Source organism: Gallus gallus, chromosome 4 (assembly GCF_016699485.2).
Source record: "Gallus gallus isolate bGalGal1 chromosome 4, bGalGal1.mat.broiler.GRCg7b, whole genome shotgun sequence".
Taxonomy (NCBI): domain Eukaryota; kingdom Metazoa; phylum Chordata; class Aves; order Galliformes; family Phasianidae; genus Gallus; species Gallus gallus.
Window position 1 is genome coordinate 39,085,875 of NC_052535.1, and position 27,958 is coordinate 39,113,832.

The 27,958-nt window shown below is 48.8% G+C and overlaps 1 protein-coding gene and 1 long non-coding RNA gene across 15 annotated transcripts in view; one reads left to right on the plus strand and one right to left on the minus strand.

Annotated features, from left to right (window-relative positions):
- The first annotated feature begins 1,590 nt into the window (after positions 1-1,590).
- Positions 1,591-27,958, plus strand: part of IRF2 (interferon regulatory factor 2) — a 49,274-nt gene continuing 22,906 nt past the window's right edge. The window contains exons 1-5 of one of the 14 annotated variants that reach the window (XM_046939926.1): positions 9,442-9,677; positions 13,772-13,953; positions 19,635-19,828; positions 25,587-25,717; positions 26,637-26,744. In XM_046939926.1, coding sequence (XP_046795882.1) covers positions 25,712-25,717; positions 26,637-26,744 — 114 coding nt within the window. In that variant the 5' untranslated portion in view covers positions 9,442-9,677; positions 13,772-13,953; positions 19,635-19,828; positions 25,587-25,711. 14 annotated transcript variants of the gene reach the window in all.
- Positions 17,277-22,288, minus strand: LOC121110735. Its single transcript, XR_005859468.2, has 3 exons — positions 22,047-22,288; positions 21,277-21,323; positions 17,277-18,818 (listed from the first exon to the last, which is right to left on the minus strand). It is a non-coding gene; the product is annotated as an uncharacterized LOC121110735 (long non-coding RNA).

A 27,958-nucleotide genomic window follows, 5' to 3' on the forward strand; every position in this document is an offset into this window, starting at 1 on the left:
TTGACACCGGTGCTTCTGGAGCAGTACCAGGAGCCTTAGCTCCGATAAGGCTGCCTCCTTGGTAGCTGCTGCCTCATTCCTAGAAGTGGTTGGAGGAAACCTCCAGAGGGCATTTCCAGCATCCCACTCAAAGCAGCCCCATCACCAGCGCTGCAGCAGCACAGCAGCAGTTTCCTTTAGCCAAATCCCGAAAGCCTCTAAGGGTAAGAATACAATGACCTTCCTGGGCAGTACCATGCTGTAGTACCCACCCAAGAACATAGCTACCACAGCCCCCAGAGCGTTCCCAGCACCCATCCTGAGCCTCCCGAGCTGCAGCCTGTGGCCTTGTTGTGGCACTTCATCTGGATAGGTACTGTAACCTCTTTTACTGCAGATGTATTTTTATATACAATTTATATTCTTAAATGCAGTGTTACTTGTATTAGTTTTCTGCTTTTGAAATCACTTTTGGAAATATTAACAGTATAGGTAGTAAGGGATAAATTACATCGTGGTAGGAAACTTTTCTCCTTATATCCTGAAAGGAATTAGGCTTGTTATGATGAAAACTACCTTTCAGTGGTATATCTTGGTACATCTCCTCCTGTTAGTGAAGGTAAGCAGCAGGACAGTCACAGCAGAGCCTGTTGCTGTGAGATAAAGGGTTCAGGGATAGCTACTCTTCACCACCACGGGGTGTCACCGTAGATAGCACAATAATCTCCCAAACTCCCACTGACAAACAACTCAAAAACAAAACCGAAACAGCCCTGAATGAAGCGGCTCTTTCACAGCTCTTAGTGGCTTTTTAAACACAAGTCTTAAAAATCTAATTCTGTAGCGAGGCCTAACGTTTCCAATCACGTCATGTTTGCCTTTTTGCTAGAGACCACTGTGTTCTGTCATGAAGTTGGTCGTGTAATTAAGATGCCTCAAAAGAAAGATGCACAGTATTCATTTTCCAAAGTGTTTTGTTCAAGGTTTGCACACAAGGCTTGGAACTGAGCTCAGTAGGTCACCACTGCTGCACCAAAGCTGGGAGGGCTCGCCGGGACCGGTGACAGTGCTCTGTCTGCTGCGAGGCCAAGATGTTGCTGTCTGCTGAACATGGTGAGCTTCACATGGACTCAGCCAGTGAAGTTCAGTAGCATGGGGTGTGAGAAGACCAACCTAGATGATATCGTTGGTCCTCCTGGACTCAAATTATATATAGAAATTGGCCATCCCATTCTGAGTTGTCTCCTTCCCTCTAAAGGAGGATGACGTTGCGAGCTTTCTCTCACGTGCATCAAATGGTGATGTTAGCTGAGCGCTCTGAGGATCTGATGCAAGGGTGGACGTGTGTATGAAGGGTACTGCCATAACATTTCATGGTCATTAAGAACGTACAGGTTCTACTTATTTAACCATAACACCTTTAAGGAGAGCAGTGGAAACAACCAGCAATCTTCTGTACGAGAACGTAAGTAAAACTAAACATTGACAGCTACCTTAGAGAAATTTCTTTCTGTAAGATCCCTTGTAACAGACACAGGCGTTTCCTCTTTCTCTCCCTTTCAATTTCCGGTGCTTAAGTGAGAATGTTTTGCCTTCCCTTTTATCCCATTCAGCTGAAAGCAGCTTCCTGCAGTCCGCACCTCTACTGCATGGCACCATGCAACAAGGCTGGCTAAAGGGGGATACCACCTTGCTTTGTCTGCAGTTGGCTTGGGGTCCTGCTGGGGTTTACGGTGTGCAGACCACAACGTGGGCTTCATCTGCTCGGCATGCCAGCACAGGGGTTTGAACTGCCTTTGACAGCACCTCATGGAGCCACATTGGTGTGATCCAGGGCAGTGGTGAGTGGGCCACCAGGAGGGAGGTGGGCTACCAGCAGGCAGGTGGCACATATGGATGAGCACGTTCTGTGAGTCCCCAGGGAGGAGAGAAATTGCAGCAGTGCTCAGGCCGCTCCAAGTCTTTTGAGCTGGACGTTGACCTTAGGAACGTAATCAGAGAGCTGATTATAAATAGTTGGTGCAGTTGTTGATGGGATTAAAATGTGCTGCGGCAGGCAGCCGGTTGGAGGCAGGGGTTACTCCCGTGTGTGCCCAGGATGCTGCGTGCTCATTTGTCTATGGCTGCACGTTGAGCCTGAAAAAGGGAAGTGGCTGAAAAACGCTAAGAAAATCTTCCCAGAGAGGGGGAAGGAGGAAGTCGTGTGGCTTACAAAAGAGGGCTGAGGGACATGGGGGAAGGGACCAGGGAGCAGAGAATTAATGAGGAAGGAGGACGGTCACTGCAAGTGTTCAGGAAGCAAAATCCTCAAAGCAGGGGAATGCCCTAGATAACAGTGGTCAAAACCTCCAGGTAAACCACAGATGGTGATCTGTGTTCAGCTGGTGGTGCGTGATGGAGCTGGGAGAAAAGGGAGGGAAAAGGAGCAGGGAAGGAATTGCGGGAGGTGAGTAATGGAGGTCAGAAATAGTATTTTATCAACATGAAGGTTTTGCTAACAAGGGGAATGACTGGGGAGACCGTCTAGCTTTTAGTGTGATGAGAGAACTGTGTATGGAGCAGGCAGTGGTCCATCTGTCAGCGGGGCAGGGGATGGAGCTTAGTTTGCATCTGCGGATGAGGACATCCTGGAGGTGAGGTGTGCTGATACCAGAGAAGGAGAAATTAGAAAGCAGATAGCCAGAGAATTTGGGGGAAAGTGATCGTCTAATCCCAGCACCCGCAGTGTAATGGTGTGAGCAGTCACAGCTTGGTGCCACCATGCTGTACCATGGCAAGAATCAGGCTGGGAGACAGTCTTTAACCTGGAGGGAACGTTTTACCTCCCCGAGTTCTGAGCAGGAGGAGAAATCAAACGCTCTTTCCTGACATGAGGTATGGTGATAGAAGTATTAAAAATAATGCTTCTATGAACAGCGAAACTTCTGTAGTCGAACTTCCTGTGGCTTCGTGCTTCCTGTTTATGTTCCTTTTGTGCCACGCATGGTGAGGGGTGAGCCCTGAGCGCAGCCTGCCCGAGGCTCTGCATGCTCCTGCCCACAGGGCTGGAGATGGGCACGGAGCTGCCGAGGGCAGAGATGGGGCATTCCCCGGGCCTCCTTGCTTTGGGAATGCAGGGTGGTAACAGTCCCAGTGAGCCGTCCACTTTGGGTATCCAGCACTGAAGTTACATGTACAAAGTGTGGAGAGCCACACGTTCAGTTCAATCCTCGGCTTTCCTCTGGACTTCAACTGCATCTTCATCACTTCACTTGAGAGATAACGTGGCTGCGGTGGAGCTCACCGTTTCCCTGCTTTCTAAGATGGAGGACCATTTGTTTGGCCACCGTGTAAAGCACTGACTGCAGGCCCATGCTAACACAGCTGCAGGAGCCACCCTTTTCCAACCCACTTTCGGAGCATTGGGGACATGCTTTTGGAGCAGCTTGGACAGGTGGTGATGTGCTGCTGAAAGTGAAGGAGCTAAACGTGGCATGGCTTTGAGCAGTCCTGGATTCCTGAGGGTGACGGGTGCTGCTGGGACACCGGGCTGCACCCACAGAGCACTGCAGGCAGGGAGAGGTCGGGCAGAGCATCACAGACACCTCAAATCCCTGACTGGAGAGAGGGGAAGCCTGCCGGAACCTCACCCCCAGAGCTAATAGCTTTGTGTAAATGTTATTTGCCAGAATTCCACAAAGTATTTACAGCTATTTTATGCGCACTGAATGTTCGCTTGCCAAGGAATGATGGATTACCCCTGCTTTGAAGCTGATTGAGAACTATTACCGTTACCGCCTTATCAGGCTGTTACATATTAGCCCAAGGTACAAGACTACAATGCTTTCCAAGAAAGAAAACTCCTGACTCGACAGCCAAATTCACTGCAAAAGCGAAGTGATGGTGCAGGAGCAAAAGAAACGCGAGGAAATTACATGTAATTACCGTTTCTCCAGCTCCTTTATGCGGGGAACAGGTGACTCAGCGTTCCCATAGAACTACCTCCATGGGAGAGGAGGAGCTCCGCCTCCACCTGGCAGCCGCCCGCCTTTGCTGCAGCTGTCTGCCTGCCGGACCTCCCCTTGGGGCTGCCGCTGCCGCTTAGCAGCTCAATAGCACGCATACCTGCGGAGTGCTCCTTCCCTGAGAAGGAGGATTTGCCACCCGGCGTGGAATGCTTTAAAGCAAGGTGCAAATATGTAAATAATTACCACGAGCATCTGAGCTTTATTTATTTATTTGTTTGTTTGAGTCCTCCCCCCCCCCCCGACTGAATGCATTAGTAGTGTCTAGCTGGGCTCCTGGGCCCAGCTGTGACCTACAGAGCCAAGGAAGCAAGCTTGCCCTGCTGCCTCCTAGCCCTGGATCACCTTCTGGTTGTTGCTGACCTTCTTGGAGGTACGGAAAACACAAAGGCAAACGTAATGCTCTGCTGGAGAGCCACTGCATAGGGCTGTGTTGCAAGAGTGGGGGTCCCTCCAACAGCAGGACACGTTTGTGCTGGGCACCGCGATGCTGAACGTGACAGCTGCTGTCTCAGGGGACTTCCCATCCACACAGGCACAAAGACAAGGAGTGAAATGAGAGCAGTGAGGAAACCCAATGCGGGCGGTTGGGGCTGGGGAGGGGGCTGAATTCCCTGAGCCCAGGCTGGCGCTGAGGCTGTCTGAGCGATACCCCCGGGTTGTTTTTGAGTTTGGATGTTTAGCTCTGCCTACTTAAAACTCCCCTGCTTCGCAAAGTGTGTTTCATCTGTCGGCCTCTCTCGGATCTATACGTGGCAAGTCAGCAGGTAATGCGCATTGTGAGCCTTCTTGCACATCGCTAATTAAAGAAGGCATTCAAAATAAAGCTGCTACTCATATTTGCTATTAATAGCCAATGGTTTTCCTCCTCCCTCCCTCCCTCCCTCCCCTCCCTTAACCTCTTTCTGTTACAGATACACAGCAACCCTGCTGGGGGCTGACACACCAGGGCTCAGCACTTCCAGCTGCTTTGCTGCAATGCCTCCCCACGAGCCCACCCCGGCGGGTCCCCAGCAGGAGGCCAATCCTGGGAACAGAGGACTGCAAGTCGGTGCCGCCGCTGCCGGTTATCTGCCCAGCCCTGGCATCCCGCCTCGAGAGCCCCTCCTGGGCTGCGTTGGCTGAGCAAACCCGAGAGCGGGGCAACGGTCAGAGCGACAGAAATGACTCGCTGGGGGAGAAGTGCAGCGAGATGGGCTCCAGGAGAGATGAGTCACTGCCGAGCTGCACTCCAGAAACAGCTCACAGAGCCAGCTGCTGCTGTTCGGAAGATGAACTTACTGGGCTCTGCAGGCTGGCAACAGGGGCGCGGTAGATGAGCTTGGCTTCAGCTATTTCAGCGCACGCAGAAGGTGGATCCATTTGTGCCTGGGAAGAACGGGAAGCCGGGCGTGCAGAAGCTGTCCTGAAGCTCTGGTGGTCAGCCCGGGCAGCTCCAACACAGGCAGCGCTCCTTATACCGCACTTACTCGTCTGTTAATCATTAAACACTGATTAGAAAAGGCAAAACAGACAATGCCTCGAAGGTGGTTCTGACTTTGCGGCCTTCCAGTACTTGAAGGGAGCTTACAGGCAGGAGAGGGAGTGACTTTGTACATGGTCTGCTAGTGATAGGGCAAGGGAGAATGGCATTTAACTACCAGAGGGAAGATTTAGGTTAGATGTGAGGAGGAAATTCTTTACTCAGAGGGCAATGAGGCACTGACAGTGCTGCCCAGAGCTGTGGGTGTCACAACCCTGGAGGTGCCCAAGGCCAGGTTGGATGGGCCCTGGGCAGCCTGAGCTGGTGGGGGACACCCAGCCCACAGCAGGAGCTGGGGCAGGGGTGGCTTTGGGTCCCTTCCAGCCCAAGCCATTCTGTGATTCTATGATTCTATGTCTTTGAAATGGCTCTGTATCTTGCAGTGGCCACTATTACTTAAGGTAGAAGAGCCTAAAATTAAACATTTATATTTTGCTCCTTTACAGTTGGCTTCTTTGTTTTCAGGATCACATTCGGCCATCGCCCAGTCTGTGCTGCAGGGTGAGACAGGGAATGTGCCAAAGAGGAAAGGCTCAGGCTGTCTGTACCTATCCCCACAGACATGTGGGCACAGGGCACAGCCTGGTTTGCTGTCAGGAGGCAGCCTGAGCCAGAGGTGTGCTAAGAAGACTTCAAATTCTTCTCTCTGTTCTGCTGGTGTAGGGGCTGGGAGGGTGACAGCCTGTGCTGCTGCTCTGCTGCCCAGTGCAGGCTTGCAGCAGCTATGGAGGCAATGATGAGAGGTGGGATGTTGGTTAGCCCACGTTGGCCCACCTGCCGAGGTGACGCCCTGGGAAGGTGCCACAGCTGGTTTGCTCCCCGTGCCCTTCTGCCCTTCAGTTCAACACCCCTAGCGTGGAGCTTCCTACTGGGAGAGCTCCCAAAGGGGCCTGGGCCCCTGCACAGGGTGTCCCTGCCTGAGCAGGACTGGGGCAGAAGGGCCAGAGGGGTCAGAGGGCCCTGTCCAGCTCAGCCACGCTGTGCTTCCATCATTCCTGCTATGGGTTGTTATTCTGCCTCTGGGCTCTTTCTGAGCGACTCCCCTAGCGGCTGGGTAAAGCAGCAGCTTAATTAATGAGGGCACCCACCTTTACAGAAGGTGTGAGAGGCTTTGTGTTGCAAAAGAAAAGCTTTATTCTCACATTGGTCTCTCTTTTTTCTTTTTTTCTGGCTCATTTTTTTGGCACGTTTTGCAAACTGCACTCACTGCTGGCTGGAGAGGACTGTGTTTACAGTGTTGATTAAAAATATCTTGCTCTGAGCACTTTCTTTAGATAATTCAGACATTCCTGTTCTGAAGTCACCCCGAAACATCCTTTCACAACACTAAAATAGCAACAGGGTTTTTGTTTTTTTCCATGCTGGAATGGTTTGATGTCATTATTACCAACAACAACAAAGCAGCGCTCCTACCATCTACGCTCTTAGCCATCGGATCGGCGCAGCTGTAATAACACAAGAGCTGAGGAGCACTCTGTAATTGAGACACCCTCTTCAGGCTGTCGGGGGCAGAGCTCCCGGCCAGCAGCACCTAGCTGAGAGCAGAGGTGTCACACGGGTGAGTTTGCACCGAGGTGCCTTGAGAAAGCACTCCACATGCTGCAGATAGCATCGGGGTGGTGCTGCTGGCACGCGGGACTGAGCAGTTCCCTAAATATTATTAAGCTTCAAAAATAAGCTGGATGGCTTATTTACCCTCCGGAACTTCACGGATACCCATTTTCAAGGATTTTTTTTTTCCTTCTCATAGAAATCAAGGCCAGGCCAGAACAGTTAATCTTCCGCGGACGGCAGGCAGGGTGCGAACGGAATCAACTGATTCCCTGTGGGAGATGATGAATAGAGCGAGCTGCAAACCTTGGCAATTCTGGAGAGAAAACGCTCTGAATATCTGACGCTCTGTGGTTAGATCTTCTGATTTGAGCGTTGCCAGGTCTGACTGAAACAGCAAGGTCAGGAAAGCTGGAACTCTGCTTTCGGGTGGGATGAAGTCATCGTTGGAGGCTCCGTGTCAAAAAGCGCTCCCGTTACCTTTCAGCATGGTGCAAGTATCGCAGCAGAAGGTTTAACTCCTAGTACGTCCCGTGAACCTCTCATTGCAGAAGACACGGAGAGGAATGTCCTTGCAACTGCCTTCGAGCGAGCCCTGAGAAGATCAGGGGAAGGCAGCGGGAAGAAATGGAAAGAGAGAGCTGGAAATTCTACTGGTTATTTTTCCTTCCTGGGTCTTCCGTGACCAAAAACCGTGAGTGTCATTCACAGCCTGGCCGCTCCGTGAATAAGTCGTCCTCTGAATGTGAGATCAAATTATTAGCGTGATTGTAAGCATTCTTCCCACGGCATCTGCTGACGCATCAACTACCGACTTTCATAGCTCACCTATTCAGCAAACCAATTAAGAGCGTACACTGGAAACGCCAACAGCCATAGAGCCATACAGCAGTGCAAAACCAGCCCGGCCGGCCTTTCCCTCTGCAGAGTGAGCTGTCCGAGCGGTGCTGGGCGGACTGCAGGCATTCACGGTTGGGCCCTTTGCGACACCTACAACTAAATGCTCGAAGCAAAACGTAGTAAGAAAACACATCCCGCTGAGATGGAGGTGCAAAGGTCTATGGCTACTGTTGCAGCCACCAAACAGCTTCCAGCCTCTAGAAATCTCTTGCCTAGGGGGCAGCTCGATGCAGAGTCTTTACACTTAACGTCACCTCGTGTTTTTTTCCTTCTGTGAGCGTGCTCGGGTGCTTTTTGATGCCCTGTGACCTCTTAGAACTTTCAAGCAGGAAATACCACTGCTCAATTAACTGCTGTGCGGAGAGCCTCCTCCTCCTGGCTGCTTTTAACCCGCCACCTGCTAGTTTCGTTTGATGCTCTCTAGTTCTTACATTAGAAAAGAAAGCAAGCAGTGCATCCCTATTCTTCTCTACTACCGTCTCTACAGCCTATACTACAGCTCTACAGCCCCAGGCCGTGCAGTTGCTCGGGCACCGGGGGCACTCCATGTTTGCTGCTCTCCTCTGAGCCTTTGCCGCTGTGCCCTATGGGAGGCGGAGGGGCTCCCCGTTGTGCTCTGTTCCACAGTTCCCCACCAGCTCTGTGACACCTGCAGGGCACCCAGGTGACCCTCTGCAGCGTGGTGATGACTGAGCGGCAGCTGGGTGGATTCTCACATCGGGGACTGCCTCCACCCTGCTCGGGGTCAGCACCGCTGGCTGTGCGCCACCGTTTCCTACGGAGACCTCGAGTCTATAAAGAACCAGGAAACCGAGTTTCCAGTTAGCATGTTTTGGCTCTGTGGATACAGCTCGCTCACGTGAACACGCGTGCAAGAATGTATAGACGCGCACGTACGCAGGATAGGAGTGGATGCCACTCTGTACTTATGCAGGACCTTTTGCAACGAGTAGTTCCTTATCTCCCACTGCGCTCGAGGCCTTTCCCTCATCGTCTCTGGGCACAGTTGGGATGACGCACGCAGCCTCCCTTCGGCCAGTCGGACCTCTGCGGCGCGCAGCGGGGTGAGCTCAGTTCCGCGAGCCACCTTTGGTCTCCGCAGACACCGCGACCGAAGGCGGTTCGCGGAACCCGCCGCAAACCAAGAGCTTTCGTGAAGCGAAGCTGGCTTCCAAGCACCCGGCCCGGCACTGCCCGCGCCGCGGGGGCCGACGCTCCTCCCTGGGCAGAGGGGCCCCGCAGCGGCGCTCCGCGCGGAGCCGCTCGGAGGCACGCGCGGCTCTCCCCGCACGGCGGCCGGCCCGCGGATCCCGACGCCCCGAGGCGAGCGGCGGCCGCACGTAGGCGCGCGGCGCCCGGCCCCCGCAGGACGGCGGCGCTCCGCACAGGCCCCGCGGCCGCCCCCGGGGCCGGCGCTGCCGGGCGGGCTGCGGGCGGGCCGGGGCCGAGCCGCGCGATGACGGGCTCCGCAGCCCTGCCCCCGCCGCTGCGCGGCCGCCCGGCCCGGCGGGAGGCGGGGGGATTTCCAAGCGCCGGCGGCTCGCCGCTTCCTCTCCTTGTTTTGCTTTCGATCTGGACCTTTCGCAGCCGAGGCGGAGGGAGTAACTTTTAGTTTTGCTCCCGCGATTATTCAGCGCCTGTTTTCATTTCCATTTCGCGTCCCCTGGCAACGGCGGTAACCTTGAGGAATTATATAAGTGCCGCGAAGACGCGCCGGAAAGGTAAAAAGCGCCGATAGCGTTATTTATTTATTTTTTTATCTTATTTGTTTGGGTTTTTTTTTCCCCCCCCTGAGATCGCCGCGGCGGCGGTGCGCGCGTCCCGCCGGGGCTGCGGCCACAGCCCGGGCCCGCGAGCGGAGCGGAGCGGCGCGGAAGCCGCGGGGCTGCCGGTGCGCGGGCGCGTCTCGCTGCGGGGACAAAGGAGCGGGCACGGGAGCACCGAGCGCAGCCCCGCCGCCGGAGGAGGCCGCGGGCCCGGGCGGGGCGCTCGGCGCCGTGCGGGCCGCGCTCGGAGCCCCGCGGCCGCGCGGCGCCCTTCGCCCCGCACTTGTTGCCGCGAACGGCGGCGTGGGCGCGGCCCCGGCCGGTGCGGGCCGAGGGGCTGCGGGAAGGCCCGCGGCGGGGGGCGCTGCCCGGCCCCTCCCGGCCGTTACACAAGCGGCGGCCGCGCCTCCCCCCCCCACCCTCCGCCGCGGTGACGCCCAGCGGCGGGCGGCGCAACCGCCGCGGCGGCCTCCGCTCGGCCCCGGCGCGGGCCGCTCCGCCGTCCCCTCCCCGGGCTCTCCGGGCGCCTCGCTGCCGCCGGGCCCGGGCGGAGCGGACGGCCGCGGCCAGGGTCGCCGGGGATGGTGGTCCGGGCCCAGAGGCCGCGGCGCTCAGGGCCGTTCCTCGGCGCTCGGGTGGCCTGTAAACATCCAGCGGGGAAACGCGGCTGTGGGAAGCGGGCGCTCGTCCTTTTAGTACGTGATCGGAATGAGCTGCGGGCCGGTATCAGCAGCACCTAACGGCGCTGGAGCTGGAACGGCGCTCCCCGTCCGATCCGGCCGGAATAGCGGCCTTTTGTTTACGCGGCGCGCTGTCACATCGCGTCCCTTCGGCTCTTCTGCCCTGCTGGGAGGGCGGCAGAGAGCGAAGGGCCGAGAGCCGGACATCTTCCCCGAAGAAAAGTTAGGAGCCGGAGTTTTCGTTTGCACGTAGCGAGGAGGGCCGGGCTGCAGCACCGAGCTCTGTGTGGGCGAACGGCCGCGATCCGGGCTGCGGGACTGAAGGACTGCCTCTCCCGGCCCGGATCCCAGCGGCGTTCCGGTCGTTAACCCCCACTGAGGGAGCACCGAACGCAGCAGTGAGTTTCAGGCTGAGGTGTTTATACACTGAGCGGGATTGTACCGATTTCATGATCAGCGCCCAGAACGTTGCTCCTCGATGATAGACGTCTGTCATTTATACCGCGCTCAGGTCTTCTGGACAGCCATCTCCCGAATGCAGGAGCGTTTGTAAAGCAGAACCTCCGTTCCTTGAGATGAAACGCTTCACCATTAAAATTATAGTTACTAAATGTTATTAGATTTGCCTGTAGCATCCTTTGGTAGTACCAAAAAAAAAAAAAAAAAAGAGTTGAAAGTAGCAACACAATTTGAATTCACCCTGGTGCGGAAATGGTGACACAGTTATAAAACTAGCACGAGTGGTCTGTGAGGCAGATGGTTTCTGTCTGAATCACAACCTTTCCGTGCCACTGGCCCCTTCTGAGGCTTCACTGTCCCGTACTGGTAGTGTCTCTCAGAGGGATTGCTCCATGTGCCCCCGGCATGGCGTGGTTCCTTCTTGATGACAAAACTCAGTGTGGTTAAGCATGAGTGCGCAGTGAGTCCTTCGGCACGATATTGCTTCACTGAGACCCTATTCCATGTGTTTGGCTGGTTACAAGCACAGCCAGGTGATGCTGTGGGGGGAGCTGGGCATCGCGGCTGGGAGACAGAGGTGTTCAGAGCCACATTGACACATGTATCTTGGTGATATCTCTGACAGATATCTCTGATCTGTTATGGCAAGCCAGTCTCCTGAGAAAGGCTGCTAGTCAGAGACCATGCTGCATAGGAAGGGGTAGCTAGGAGGTTTGAGAAGTAAAATAATGCTGTTAGATAAGGGGCTAAGGACCCAAATCTGCACTGTACAGAGGCCTGCAATTGTGTGCGGTGTCAGAGAAGCAGTCTTAATGCATTGGAGAGAATGATGCAGAAGGGTGCTAAGGTTCAAGAGGAACTGGAAATATGTTTGGAATAGAAGGAGCCTGCATTAGAAAAATTGATTTATCTGGATAAATCCGCGCGTGCCTTAAGCTGAAGTATGCATTTATGTATGTGTAATGTGCGTGTATAAAAATAGAAGTTTTAAACCAAAACTGTGGGGAAAGCCTATAGGTGAAGAATGAGAGCATATAGGTGAGGAATGTGAAGTTTGCCATCAGATAACCTCTCCCTGGAGAGGGCCATCCCTGTAGCATTAAAACTGCAGTCAGTACATCTTCACGATACAGTACTTGGAGTATCAGAAATGGCGGAAGCTGTAGTGAGAGAGCCTACAGCTGGCCTAGGGAGGGTGGGATAGCTTCTGTGTGCCTGAAGTGGGGCGCTGGTTGTTAAAGACCACCTGTGGTGGGAAGTAGCACAGGATCTCGTGAGTCGGTGCTCCAGGCCTAAATAGGAAGAGCGTGGATTAAGGCTGCGTGGTTCAAGGTGTTGACTGGCTGTCATGATAAGGTAGAGCAGAGAACCATTGTTTCAGGAGCAGTAAAACCAAGGGGCTACCTTGGTGATGTTAATTCTCCATGATAAATCTTCATGAAAGAAGAACAAATTTCATGAGTGTAAGGGCGAGAGGCAGTCAAATGTGTAAAATACTTGCGGGTGGCACATAATTCTTCAAAGGCAGCGTAACAGGGGCTCAAAGCAGTTGCATGGCATCTGCCAGAAATACCCAAAGAGCTGAAGAAGCTGGAAAGCAAAGTGAAGCAGTTCAGCAGAAGTAAAAGGATGTCTTTCAGCGAGTTAAAGTTTTCTGCTCAGTGAGAAGGATGGAAAAGAATGTAAAATCGGTGTTAAACATAATAAGGTAGGCCAGACGGAGTCATGGAACAAGTTGCTAGAAGCATGAAAACAAACAACAAATCCTCTTTGAAGTGCATCAAAAGCAGGAAGCCTGCTGATAAGTGATCCATGTGCAGAAGGAGTGCTCGAGGAAGATAAAGTCGTAACAGAAGACTGAAACAAGGCCTTTGAGTCACGTGCACTCAAGGAAGAGTTTCAGGAGGTTCTTTTGTTGGAGGCTTTCGACTGTTTTAAGGAGTAAACGTGTTTGGGGTTTGCTCTCGAATAGGCGTGACTGTCTAAGGGGGTATCAGAACAAATTGCTGGAAATGAAGGGTGAGATGGAGGAGGTGACGCTTGAAATGTGAAATTGCTACTGCATTCCCCGATGTGTGTCACTTGTTGCTTTGAGCTGGCCTTGGTGTTCCAGGAATAGAAGGTGACAAATCTCTTGTCAGTTGTTCAAGTTTTCTGCGGAGACGGGGAACTGTAGGGCAGTCGGTTCCGTGTTTGTTTGTTTGCCAGTAGTTAGTGAATGGGATTAGTGAACGGGAGGTATAAATGTGATATCTTGGGAAAGAAGAGGCCTGGCTTTTGTTGAGGAGACCTTGTGCGTCACGAGTCTTGAGGGGTTTGTAAAGGTGTTGTTGAGCTGTTGTTGCAGTCTCCTTGATACCGCCCTTCCCTGAGCAGGGCTGGTCTCAGTGCGGGATCAGGTTGCTCTGGGCACGGCCGTGGCCAGCCTGCTGGATGGAAGGAGGGTGCTGATTGTCCCCGCCGGTCAGCGGGCGCAGGAGGGGCTGGGCGGTGGTGGAACGAGTTTGCTTGTTGGACTCACCCATTGTTCCCTGCAGTAAAACTCCAAAGGCCGAACTGCAAAGCCTGCAGAAGGATCTTGTTATGCTGAAAACCCAGCTGTAAGGCCGCAAGTGAAATTCAGTACAGACCAGTGAAATGTAATGCACATGGAAGGGAATGTAATCTTAACTTTATATACAAAAGGGAAGCTTGAACTGACTGTTTTTACTGGGGAAAAGATCACAGGATGAAGGTAATCCTATGAAAAAAATAAGCTCTGTGCCCAGCAGTGGCTCAGGAAGCAGGAGGCGGGTTAGGAATTATTAGGAAGGAGTAAAGCATGGAATAGTAAGCACCGTCATGCCACCATAAACCCCTGTTGCTCCCCTCTCCTGAACAGCATTAACAGTTTCTGTTTCCCCATCTCAGAAAGGGTGCAGTGAAACCAGCAGAGCTGCAGAGAAAGGCATTGAGGACAATCGGGCGGATAGAACAGCTTTTGTGAAAGACTGGGGCGCCTCAGCTTGGCCAGGAGATGGCTGAGGAGGATATGGGAATGTTCCTTGAAATCATCAGTGTAATGAGAAGAACGAACAGGCAGCGAGGAGCAGGTAAGCGCAGCCCACAGAAAACAATTGAGAGACACTCAGTACAGGAGGAGGTGTTTGTCGGGCAGCCCATAAATGCGGTGCTCCCTGCCCCGGCGTGCTGTGGGTGCCAGGGGTTTAAGCAGGTTCACAAGCGATTAGGCAGCCTGTGGGAGAGAAACTTGCCGTGCAGCTTAGCAGTTGGTGCATGTCAGCCTTGAACTTCGGGCACCGAATATCCACAAACTACAGCAGGTACCCATCGAGGATTCTTTCTGAGAACTAACTGCAGGTAGAGATCTTCTCCAGGAGGATAAGCGTAAGCCTAAGGAGTGATCCATTTGTAGGTTACCTTGAGAAGCGAGACTGTGCCCTGACCTTTGTTACATGAATCTTGTGCCACAGCTTTTTAGGATACTTCAGGAAAAAGAACATGTGTTTCCGAGATGCCCCTGTTCAATTTATGCTGGTTACACCTGGGCTTGTTCACCAGACGCAGGTTAAATGCATCATGCGTGCACCTCATGCCGCATGGGAGTGGTGTTCCAGCAAAGTTCTTGGGGGGTTTGCAGGATTAGAACCTCCATTTGTGGACTTCCAGTGCTGAAAGTCTGGATCTGTTCGTAGAGAAAGAATCATAGAATGGCCTGGGTTGGAAAGGACCACAGTGATCATCGAGTTTCAGCCCCCCTGCTATGTGCAGGGCCGAAGGAGAACTAATCACACGTTACTCGTTTTGTGGGACTCTTACTTATCTCCGTGACTTGTTAAAGATTGACCTTTTAGAACCCAGTTCTTCAAAGGCCTTCGGTAATTGTTATATTGAGGATATAAGCCATAAGGCAGTGTTTACAGAAGTTTTATTATAGCTTGTGCTGCCATAGACTGTGGTTAGTGTCAGATGTTTTGCTTTTTGAAATCACTGCTGCAAAAGGAAAACAAGAAAATCAGCAAACCAAAAAGAATGAGAAATACAGATTTATTCCACTGCATATTCCTCATGGAAGAATAACCTTATGGGGGAAAAAAAGTATTCGGTGTAGTTAAAGAACTTCCTTCTCTTTTTCAGATACATTGAATCATTACTTGTGAAGGTTATGAAGGTTCTTCCTTGCACTGATGATGTGTGAGCTCTCGTGTTAAGATTAAAGTAGCCAGTAGGAAAAACTAGTATTGATTGTAACTGTCCTAAGTTAAGCGTGTTAATAGTTAGGAGTTAAATGCCTACATATTTATAGCTAACCAATACGATTACCCATTTTGTATATGGCGCGATGAATGCATTGTGCAGCACATGCGTCTTACTGATGGGCTGTAAAACACTTATCTCACTTTTGCAGTTACTGCTGGATATGTTTGCAACATATGAAGGCGTTAGGAATGGAGCTAAGCTGTGGCAAAAGCACATGTACATCTGTTGCAGTGGATGTTGTCTAACCATTTCTATACAATCATTGTCAGTAGTTTTTAAAGACCGACATGCTTAGCATGGGCACAGCACAAAAGAAGGAGGGTGTGCTTACAGCTTGTTGTAAGAAAGGTCTCCTTTCTGGTGTATATGGAGGGATATCTGTGAGTTGAGGGGCTCGGTGAGTGCACAGAAGGCAAAACCCGTGCTGTGGTGTTTCTATTGATGTTGGACGTGGCTTGATGGCATTACAGGTGAAGCTCTTACAGCATTACCTAAGCAAGATAATGCCTTAATTTATCCATAAGGGGAAGTAGGAACAAGTTTAGGTCTGTACGTGCATTAGATGTGTATATAGAACATGCATTTGGTGTGTGATACGGGCTTCCTGTCCCCTTGGTGCACTGGCTGCTCTTAATCTTAGGATGTTTTGCTGAGCTGTACAGATGTGCTTTAGTTTAACTGAGAGATGAAACAAGTGGGAAGTACAGAACTGTGGAATTAAATTTGGCGTGGCATATTGACGTTTAAAAGCAAAGTAAGTCAATTCTCTTGCCAAAAGCATTCCGGATTTGTAACAGCGTCTTACAAAATGTATCTGAAGTAAAAATAATCCCACAGTTGAGAAAAGGGGAGGATAGGAGGCCGATACTTTAAAGCTGCTGAAATCTTTCCTGCAGGATTTGAAATCCCCACGCTGTGACGTTCAAAACGTGAAAGCAAAACTTGAGCATAAAATTGAAACCAAATATAAACAAAAGTGAAACTGAACTCCATTGGTTTTCATTTCCAAGTTGGCAAAAATGAAAGAATAAACACAGGGCGAGGAAGCATGAGAGCTGGACTTCATAACGTCTAATTCCATGTTGCCATTTATTTCATCTGTTGGTAAATTTGACTTCTACAGGGCAACACTCCTTTAACCGAGTGGAGGATGAGGAGTAAGAGCTTTTCCCACTGGTTTTCCGGTTGATGCTTTTCCCATTTAGTTCTTCCTGTGATAACCCTGCGATGCTCAGCGTGACCCCGTTCTTGTGGGGAAGTGATGTTGAGAAACACTGTGGCAATGCTGGCATTGGGGTGCCTGGGAAACTCCAATGTGTATCCTTCTCGTATGTAGAGACGCATATTCATGGCCTGTATTGAAGGAAGTGTTGATTGGGTATTGAGGAGCTGTATGAGTGCAAAACGAAGGACTTCAACTGCAGAGATTGAATTCTCACACCCTTGGTGAGCATGGCGTTGAGGTGTATCAGGGCTTAGTTCCTTGGGTGCCAAACCTGTTCTGGAGATTCGGGATTCGTGAGGGAAGCTGCTGAAGGCTGGCTTTGTTTGGCTTAATGTTGTTTATCTGGCTCAGAATAGCAATGAAGATGAGTTCAGTGGTCTCACTCTATCTCTGCAGTATTTTAGGAAGCCTCCGAGATAGAAATAGCTGCTGCAGAGCGGGAATTGGGGCTGTCTCATTGCTGTTAGTCTGTGATTGACACAAACGTTGGAGGAAGAACATATTTTGTAAGCAATCCCTTTAACCATTCATATCTCAACATGAATGAGTAGAGAAGTTCCTGTACGTCCTGTGGTGGTGGAAAGAGTAACATCTCTGTACAAAGCAGGCTTACAACATACTGTTTCAACACGTGGCTTTACGGAGCGTTTATTATTTAGCGCTCTTGAAATGGAGACCTTTAACATTTACATACAAGAGGGGGACGTTTCCCTGTTAAATTCACCAGTGTCTGCCAGTATCTCTAGAATAACTAACTCGATTTAAGTTCTTTTTTTGTGCTCACGCATCTGCTTCTTTCACGGTGCTATTTTTGTAAGCATAAATAAGTGCATGTGACAGACATGTTTCCAGCTTGCCGTGCGGATGATTCAGAGTATCCCAGCCCCTAAGTCTGTGCCTTCTGTGGTCTGTCCTTAAAGCAAGCGTGCTAAGTAAGTGGCAGAAGTGTGTTTTACTAATCCAAAATAGCATATATTTCTCTTTTAATAATTGAACCACCTTAGCCAGGCGTTTGGGAGTCATCCCTTCCCTTGGAAGTGAGGGGTAAACTGCTTCCACGAGAGGGCTGGTTTTGGTGCTCAGTGAGAAGTTAGGCAGGGCTGGTTTCTGACTCCTGCTCTTGGTTCTGGATGCTGTGCTGGCATTGGAGGTCAGGGTAGCAAAAGAAGGTGTGGGTTAGCTATTAACTTCGGTGGTAGAGGCTGCCTTTGCCCAGACAATAAAGTGAAAGCTTTAAGCAAATATTAAATCGTACTTTAGAGTAGCGTGCAAATAGTTTTTGCTGCATGTTGCAGAACAGTGTGTTACACAAACAAGGCTGGCTGTGGGAAACGAGTCAAATCTGAGCAAGGTGGATTACATCAGGTTCAGGTCATGGCCAGTAAACGTGAAAGCTCTTCCTTGAACGCATTTCTCGGCTTAGCTGTCTGAAATAATTTTTCTGCCTCTCTGAGTGCCGTTAAAACATAACCATCTTTTCTGGAGGCCTGCCCGATCCTCACAAGCTACCAGTGTGGGAACACTGAGATTAAGGACTTCTGGTTTACAGCGGCTGCTTTTCTTACTTGTGGTGTCCTACAAAGCCCTGACCGTGCATTTAGTCAGAGGAGCATTTAGACAGGACAGGGGATGAATACTGCAGGCTTTGAAAAAGGTGTTTACAGTGCATAATCCCCATCTTTTAAGTACTCGCATGTATGATTTTGTGTTGCTTTCATCAAGACCAGTAGTGTGGAGGAAGTGTGTGCTCGGCAGATGTTTTGGGGATGTCTCCTGTAAGCCTCCTCACAGAGCACTGAGTCTAACAGAGCTGGGGAGGGACTTGAAAAAATGCTGCTGAGCTGCATTAGTATGATAAAAGAAGCGATTCTTGATAATTCTTTGAGCCTTAACAGCCTTCTAGTTTTCATCAGCCTAGAAAATTCCATATGAATCAGCTGTCAAATGCTGAGTTTTCCTGACAGATTTAAGAATGCGCAGGGTTTGGCCGCAGTGGAGCCACATCAGCTATTATATGTGGGTGTCCGGGAGTGGATTCGTGTGTGAGCAGTTAGTTCCAGATTAGAATTGATTTATTGGGGGATAACTGCTCCCCGATGCAAGGAATTAATTGTTGCCTGACAACCACGCCTGTGATTTTTCCTGTCGTAAACAAGCCCTTTCTAAACTTGTCTGAGTGAAGGACTGATCTACTACTGAAAAAATGACCGCTTCGTCTTCTGGCAGCTTTTGGGGGAAAAACTGTGACATATCCCAGGTGCTGAAAACAAATCTTGAGCAATCACCAGGCTTAAAACAAAGCTTAGGAGTAAATAAATCAGGTGAGATTTGTGGCTGTATTTCAGACTTGTAGAGAAGGTGGCGGGGAAAGAATTGTATGTAATCGCATGCCGTTGGCTACCACTTGTGTGGATATGCTGTCGTCCTGACCCCATCTGAAGTTGGCATCTCCATCCCCAGTCAAGGTGAGACCTGGGAAACAAAAGAGAGAAAAGAAGGAAATGAGGTATTCCTTTAAAGTGAAGCAGTGGCTTCGTATGCTCACCGCACTTGGGGACATTTGTGGGTGTACAGATGATCTTGGTGGCACAGATACTGCAGGGATGATCTTTAACAATGTATTTGTTAGAAGCCTGGGCCAAGTTCCCAGCTGATGTAAGTCGCTGTGTTGCCAAAGAAGCGAATGGGCTCAGCAGCAGATATTCAGGTCTTATGTTTGTATTCAGCATCAGAGCCAGTAAAATGGAAACCTTGTTGTAGGTATTGAGAAGCTGAAGCATTGTTTCGTAGCAGCTCAGTGCAGAAGCACAAGCCAGGCTACTGGTTCTGTTGTATTAAAATACCTCTGCTTTTCTTCGGTGCAGTTCAAGTCTGCAAATCCGAGGGCTACCTTTAACAATGCCTGAGATCACTACAAAACAACAACTCATGTCTTTGCTGTTGAGGGAAAATAAGCTTTGCATGGAAACCAAAAGGAAAGAGTCTGTTTTGATGTGTAATGTCTGAATCCCAGCCAGGACATGTTAACACCCTTTGGGTGGAACAGAAATGCTATAGGGCTGATGAAATACACTCTATACAGTATGAGTTCCCATTGTATGTTTTCCTGGGCTTGTTTGTCGTGCAGTGTATAATGCTGATTTCAGTACATGTTTGAGGTATTTCTTCCATTTTTTTTTTCTCTTGTAAGGAACGTAGGGTTGGCTGGGGAGTTTTTCCACCCTCCAGCCCTTGAGGACACAAGACTTTTTTTTTCTTTCCACCTTTCTGCATCTTCCTTTCCTGCAGCAGCAGCACAAGAAGGGAATGCTGAATAACCCCCTCTTCTCCATCCAATCACACCTCCCTACAGCCTGAGGTGAGCACCACCGGCCCATGCTGAGCAGGACCTTTGGAAGCTGTGCAGCTCTTGCTGGCACCATCCCACAGATTTCCAGCTATGATCCTGGTGTGGCCTGTGGTTTGGGAGCTGCAGTAAGCAGGTGAATATTTCTCTGTGGTTGCCCTTGGTTGCCCTTACTAATGGCCAGGCCAGGCCATGCGTGCCAGTGCTGTGAGGACCTGTGCCTTACCAGCCTGCCTGCTCTTTAATTGTTGGCTTTCCAGCCTGTCTTGATGGAGTCTCCTCCTTCCTGCAGGCACCTGAGCAAGTGAGATACGACCTTCCTTGGCTCTTGCGAGTTGTTTTTCTTGGTGACGCTCAGGAGGGACGTAGCACGCTCACACAGACCTTGTTTGCTGCTGCTGCCATTGCTAAAGAGCAGGAAAAGTACTGGTTTTGCAGTGGTGTGGATCAGTATGGCCAGGGGGGTGTGGAACAGTGGGTAGGCTGTAAATGGAAGTGAGCACAAGGCAGAGTTGGGATGTTTGCACTGTCTCTGTTTCATAGTGTCAGTGTTTGTAGGGAGCAGAAGAGAGGCACCATTAATGCATGACAAGAAAAGACCAGAGAGGGTATCTGTTTTGCTGTCTATCATGAATTCATCCATGAGTCTAAGAAGTCTTTTCTAGGGTTTCCTGTTCTTTCTTGCTTTGTGTCTCTATTTTACAACTCCAAGAGTTTCGGGGTTTTATTTGGAACTCTTAACCCATGCTCTTGTGAGAATGGATATGTGCACTTTTCCTCATTTACTAATGTTACTTTAATTAAGTGTTTTGCTGTAGGTTCCAATAAAGATAACGTGCATTTGCATAATTTGGGGTTGTCAGAAAGCAGGCATGTCAATTCTGCATTGGCAGCATCAGCGGTAGGGTTTTCTTTGTGCTTTTGGAAGACATGAAATACACCCAGGCAGAGGTCTCTTGTAGGATGCAGTTCAGGGCAGTTCACATGTCTGAATTCAGTTGAATTAAGTGTGTTTCAGCTTAAATCTTGTTTATGTTTCTGAAGTATTTCTGACCAGGTCACATTAACAGGTTTTCTTACCCAGGGAAATACCTCTGAGTAGGGTGACTCCCAAGCTAGGTTTGCTCAGAGTCCGTATGCACAGAATGCTATTCCAAGAGTCCAAGTTGTGACCAAGGGACAGAATTTTGCTTCTAAGTGCTGGTCGTCAGAGTAAGATCATGTTTCTTTGTATCCCTGAACAGTCTTGGCGCGTGGACAAATACAGAACCCAGTTCCCTGAATCCTAAAATTAGTATATGCTCTCATTTCAGCATATGTTTGGTCACATACAGTGATGGATGCTTTTCTGATGTGCACCAGCGTTAGGAAGCAAAAGGAATGCTTTAAAAGATTATCAGCAAAGCACAGATACCAGATTACTATTATTATTGTTTTAGAGTTTGTCAGTTCTCTATTCACAGAGGAAAGAGAAACCAGATCCCGTGCAATATTCTGCACAAGTCCTCTGGGGAACAGATGTTTTTTCATACCTCTGGGGAAAGGCTGTGACCTGTGTTGCAAATACACCCCCAAGTGCCTTACCTCACCTTGCCTTCTCACAGCTGTGCTTCCATATCCAGATCTTTACTCTGTGAGAGGGAAAGAAGAGTTGCTTTCTCCATTTTTATTTATTTATTCATTCACTTTTTTTTTTTTTTTTTGCTTCCATAAAGATAAGTTCAAAAACTATCCCTGTTGTAGGCATAGAGCAGTCTGTGGTTTGGGAATAACCTTTGTGTCTTCTCACTTATCCAGATGCTGACAGACAGAGCAAAACGGAAGGGAATAGAAAGAACGTCTCGTACTGTTCAGACTTACTGCATGCTCTACCATTGCTTTCACTTTCTTTCTACAGCTACCATAATTCTACTGAGGAGCTCTTCATTCTCAAAGGTTGTGCTTTCTATATGTCAGTAGTGTCATTTCCTTGTTATCTGGTATCAAGGAAATCAGCAGTGTGTCTTGGCATACAGCAGGGAGGGCTACATGCTGTTTACAGAACATTAACGAGTGAAAATATTTAAAGCTGTGAGGATAGGTAGAATGTAAGCTGACTGTCATTTACAGCTTTTCTAATATTTCTTTAAAGGGAAATATCTCTTGAGAATAACCAACACGTTACAAATATCTCTTTAAAAACAAACAATTGCTATGTTTCCTTCTAAAGAGTCTCACATAAAGAATGTTAGGAAAACACATCTCGCAAAGAAGCATGGAGCCGAAATTCAATAGAACATCATGTTTTGAGGATGCTGTAGTGACAGCTACCTGCTCAATGCTCTTTGTATCACCACTCATAAGAGCACTTATACCTGTGCTTCGGTCTCGTACACTGTTGCACTTCTTTTCCTTCTGCTGTCTTTCTCGAGAGGTTGGCTTGTATGCTTGACCCCAGTTGCAGTTCCCATGTAGAAATCTCATTTTCCAATGCGATGTGTTGTAGTAGAAGCTGTGTTGCTGGTTGACCTCCTCCAGGTTTCTGCGTTCATAGCTGGGTTGTGCTGTCCAGACTGCAGCAACTAGTGCTATCTTTCTTCCATAACACTTTCTCTCTGAGTCGCGTCTGTGGGATTAGGACAGTTTATAGCTTGTCAGAGAGGAGATTCCACCGTGTTTTCGTGGTATCTAATTGCAAAAACAAAGTCAGAGCTGACTGCAGAACTAGCACGAACCTTCAAAAGCGGTCAAACTCCTACCATTGTACTGCTGCAGTATTAGTGCAATAGTACTGTTGTAAAGTGCTACTGTGCTATTATTACTCCCCACAGACTTAAGTCGCTGAGTGAAGGGTAATGGCTGTTCTGAAATAATGTCAGTCAATGTGTTCCAGCTCCCACAGCTGGGAAGTCAACAGCCTCTGACTATGGCCCTCTTGAAGAAAGATGTTGTTGATGAAAATGCAGCAAGAAAAGGGAAATTATATTAACAGAGCCATCGAGCTGAATATGTTTCTAAGACGTATGGTTACAAATTGTGGTTCTTGTTGATGTGCTTTCTTGTTAAGAATGGCGAGTGTTGACAAAGTGAATTCCTGGTAGGTAGGCCTACTTTCATGTCTAAATGAGTTCTCCTCTTCTTGTAGGATAGAAAAATGCTTTCTTGGGTCCCACCTGCATTAGTAGCTGATTGTGTTTCTTGGCTTCTATTCCTCCCCTCCCCCCACCACAGGACAATCATAAACCAGAAGAAAAAACAGACAGCAATTATTCTCAGTGTCGTGCCAGAAAGTTTGACTTCAGCATGGTTCTCTGGAAATGCTGAGCGTTATCCCGAGCCCTCCCTAGAGAGGTGCTGGAGGTCACTACGCACCAAGTTTGAAGCTGTGGTGTAAAAGCACAGTGTCTTCATTAGCAGTTTTGGATTCTGGGGATGCCACCTGTCCTCTCCAGCTGCTCTCACGCTGGAGTGCACTTCCCTCTGCTGCGTGGTTTTGGTCAGGATGGGAGCATTGGTTGAGCTTCAGCCAAATGAACAAACCTTACAGAAAGAGGCGTTGCTTGCAACCCTGGGACTTCCCTCATCGTGTTCACAAAGCCATCTGGGTGAGAAAAGCCTTGGCTCGTGATGGTTGATCAGCAGTGGGTGGTAGGTGCAGAGGCACTCCTGATGTTGCAGGCCTGCTTCAGACTCTAAATGTTAACGTTTCGTTCTCCTTAAAAGGGTTCACTGTTTCACTTTTTCCCTTCTGATGGGTAAACACCAGAGAGAAGCAGGAGTGAGGGGGCTTGGTGTGCCCTGTGTTTTGTGTGGCTCACCCTCGTTTCTGGCTTTGTGTTTGCTTCATAATTAACATATTCTAATCTAGGGTGAAGCTGACCTGACATTTAGTGATGGCTAGTGAAACTCAGTGTGCTTTTGCTGCCTGTTTAGGGGAATTGTAGAGATCCTTAAAAACTTGAGCAGCGATTAACGGCAGGAGGTGACTGTGCCACCACTCGTGGAGAGATGGATTTCAAGCTGACAGCGAAGGCAACAACAAAAATAGCACCGAAAGGAGCCAGCATCACGAGACACCCAGGTGCACCAATTAACCCTGCCTCTTAACTGTGCCACACGTCCTGGAAGGCAGTAGTGAAATACAGAGGTTACTTTTTGAGGCACTGCACTACAGAATCGTGGTGTTTCTTACTGTACAAGCAAAGCACATGTTTGACGGCCCCGGAGGGAAGACGTGGCACCTTCATTTCACGCAGACAATTGCTAGATAGAGCCGACTTGTTATTTTCATTGCAGAGATGTTGTTGACTTACGGCTGCCAAAAAAGCACTGCGTTTTAGCGTGGTTATGGTCCACGCTGTCCCAAGGCAGAAGGGTCCAGGAGTGCTTTCTGAAAACGTCAGGCTTTATTTTCTTCAGCTCGTGGTCATTGAGGAGCGCGGGGTATGTTTGGATGAATGCACACATGCTGCGTTTGCCCTTCTGTGAAATACAGCTCCCCAGAAGATGCCCACAGCTCCCTCCCGCTGGACATCACCACGGGTTATTTTTAGCTGGGTTTGGTTTTACTTTCAGATAAACATGTCTTGGAAGCCACTCCTCCCTTCTCACAAACCAAACCGCTTTTCTGCTCAGCGCTGAGGAGCTTGAAGTGGTGCAGGTGATGGATGTGAAGGTGTATGCTGCTGGCTGCGGATGCTCTGCTGGTCCCAGAGGACTCCAGGCATTGAGAAGGAGACAAGCATCTGCAGGGAACAGCTGGCAGAGCCCCTGGGGACGTGAGAGGGAAGAGATAGATGTCTCTACCTTGCCGTTCTGAGCGAGGCCTCCTTCCTTGTAGCAGTGGTGTCAGCAGTTTCTCCTCTCCTGAAAAGCATCACTTTTCCATAAAGGCAGCTTTTATTTTTTTCTCCCCCGAGTGGAATTTGCTGCTGCTACCTTAGAGGTTACTTCCTTGCTTTTTGTGTAACTACTTCATTCAGATAGGCTTGAAGTTTGTCTCAGAGGCTTGTTAGCCACAGCACAGGATGCATCCTGTGCACGCACTTACAAATTGAAATCTGAAGCTAATACGCAGCGTTTCCTTGACTTGTCTCAGAGTGTACATATATTTGGAGAAGTCTTATGAAGAAAAGCTTGGAAGATGCTAGTTGCATCTGCATGCTTCTTCCTTGACGGCTAAATAGAAATGCAGTTGCATTTTTAGTGCAGTCATTTGCATTTTTCAACTCTGACCCTCGTTCTGATAGCTGAGAAGTGGCACTGAGTGTTCCATACAGGACACTTGGCACTGGAAGGGCTTCTGGGGCCTGGCTGCATCTGCTTTGTAAGAAAGTGCTTGTACTTGTTGCATATCTGAGGAGGGAATAGTGCATTTTAGCTGCAATGACAGTTGGATTAGATGATCTTAGTGGTATTTTGCAACCTTAATGATTCTGCGTTCCTGTGTCACTGTCACTCAGAAAAGAGCTTTGCTCCTGCACAGACCGGGGCTTTGCAGGAGCGTTCCGCCATTGCTGGACTCCAGGGTTGTCTGCTTTCTCATATCTGAAGTGAACCTGAAAGCGAGCTGAGCAATCGCAAGCATTTTCTAAGCTATTTTAGACCTTTTTGGTCACTGGAAACGTATCAGAGAGCCTTATTGTTGTGCTCAGGTTTTAATTCCTTGTTAGTTTCAGGAAATACATGTCCTCAGAGCAATGAGAGGAAACTTTGAACATTTTTCTTCCTTTTGTGCTGGGTGTGGGCTTGGTGCTGCCTGATTGTTAGTCTGTCTGATGCCCGGAATCCCATAGGAAGAAAGAACAAACACATTTACATTTGTGTCACTGCTGCGTGCTTTCAGATGTGTAGCCTAGTCTTTTTGTTTTTCTCTTTCTTTTTTTTTTTTCTTTTTCTTTTTTTTTTTTTTAAAGATCAAAGGTGACAAGAATAGCAGAGCAGAGAAGTTAAGAATGATGCAGAGAACGCAGATGTGAAGAACAAAGGAGAGAGGAAGGAGCTGAGCCTGGTGTAGTGGGGGAGAGAAGAAGAAGCCTAAATGCAAGTACTTGAACGTGGAAATGATTGATTGCAGGCTGGTTAGCAGGAGTTCAATGTGGTGCTTTAATCTGCATCTAGTGCTGCTTGGCACTTTGAGATAGGTTAATGTTTTTAAAATTATTTGCCCTGGCTTCAAGACTTTGGACTCTTCTGTCAATAATTTACTGTTCTAAATGGGGAAGTGGCATCGGGGTCACGTGTGCTTGTGTGTATGTGAGGGAGAGACAAAGAAGACGGTTGGAGCCTTAGCTGAGTAACATAACGTGTCCTGGTGCATCTGAGGGGGCTGCAGAGTGCTCCCTTCCTAGCTAAGCACTACTGAAACATAGTTTAAGACAAAAATGAGTGACTGAGTTGATCAGAGAGATCCGGAGGGAAGGGGTCGTACTGTGCAACCAGAACCAAGCTGTCTCATAAAGTGCTGTGATGAAAAATACAGCTTTTGCTATCTTAATCAAGTTTGTGCGACAGAAGCAGCCGTTTGAAAGCACTCTAGTTAATAGATGTATAATTAGAGCTAGTACTGAGACGTTTCCTGCGTGGCTTTGTTTTCTGGTTTTGTTGTTTTCTCTTGTTGGCAAAAAATGTATTCAGCAAATGCAGGTACATAGGCCATCAAAAGAGGTCTCTGCAGGAGGACAACTGATTTTCTTTGTGCTATCCTAACCGTGTCGTTAGAAGAGCTGTTGCCATTGACACATCTTCAGGTGATGGGTTTGCTTATGCAGCTGTACCACAAGACCGACCACTTTCTGCTATGGAAAAAGTCTTATCTCAGTTGCTCTTAGGGGAGTCTCCTACGTGGATCTAAAGCCAGTCTTATGATTGTGAAGTGCCTGCGAATTGCTAATAAGTAGGTCTGTGTGTATTTTGTGCTGAGTGCTGCCAGGAAAACAAGTAACGTTGTCCCTTGTTCCCTTCAGCTCCTTCCAGCGCAGGTAACAATGCCTGTCGAAAGAATGCGGATGCGCCCATGGCTGGAAGAACAAATAAATTCTAACACAATACCAGGGCTGAAATGGATAAATAAGGTAAGGGGTGTGTTTGTGCAAGCACGCCTGCACGTGTGTGTGAATGAGGTCCTTCACAGCAGTGTACGCTGGTGTTCTTAGTTTTCAAAGGGGCAGCATAAGGAGGAAGGGCAACTCTGAATGCTTCCTGCTGAACCTGTTCTTCTGGCCTGACATTCCAGATCTGAAGCTCTTCACATTTGCCTGTTAGATCTGTGACTTGTTTGTAAGCATTTTCCCTCTTCTGACCCTTTGTTGGTGGAAAAAAATGTAGACTCAACTGTAAAGTTTTTTAGCTGGAACAAACTGCTTACCAAATAGTGTCAGAGGGATTTTGAACAAAATGCTCAGCTGAGGTGGAATGTTATGTTCTGCATTCTCAAGTGATGATCTCTTTCAGACTTGTATGAAATCTCTGATACTTCTTAAAGCAGTGAATCTGAGAAAAAAATCAGGTAATTTTTCCTATACCAGGCCCAACTTACTATTCCTTACGCAGAACTCACAGTGAGAGTGCTAGAAACTTTGTGTGCACATCAGAACCCAGTTGCATTTTTTAATTGATTCAGTAAAACAGCATATTTGAGACTTTGAGCTGCAATAAACCCCAGAATTATGCAACGCAGAAGAATTATTCACCAGGCTGAAAGGAATTGTGCAGTTTTAGCAACAGAAACCACTTTATTATCAAAATGAATACAGCAGGAATGCTGTAAAGTAGGTGCAGAAATATGGGAGCTGCCATTCTGTTTAAGGCTCTAGTCCAGTTAGTCTAGTATCCTCTCCATGGTAGTTGTTGTGGCGCTCAGACGTTCATTTTTAAGACAGGAGAATGACAGCTAAGACTAATCTTTTTTTATTCCAGTTCACAAAGTTAAAAATACTTGTAACTGTACAATTAACAAAAGCCCTGTCAACTTCAGCTTGCAAATCTTGTTTGTCAGGAGCACCCTGCGTCAGTTACTCTCCCATGCTGTGACTGGGTAAATAAATATTTATTTATCCATTCCCAAGTTAGCTGCCCTGTGCATTTGAGTAGGTCCTTATTCTTGCATAGTGAGGTCATAGTTGAATAGGAGGAAGAGAACAGATTTTACTGTTGTCTTCATAATTTAAATACCACATTCAGAATTCTTCTCCCGTACTGTCTCTACTTCTGTCGGGTCTCTCCTACTGACGGTCCATCTCTGCTGTCCTTTCTTGAATGTTTCTGTTTGATTCCAAAATCATTTCCT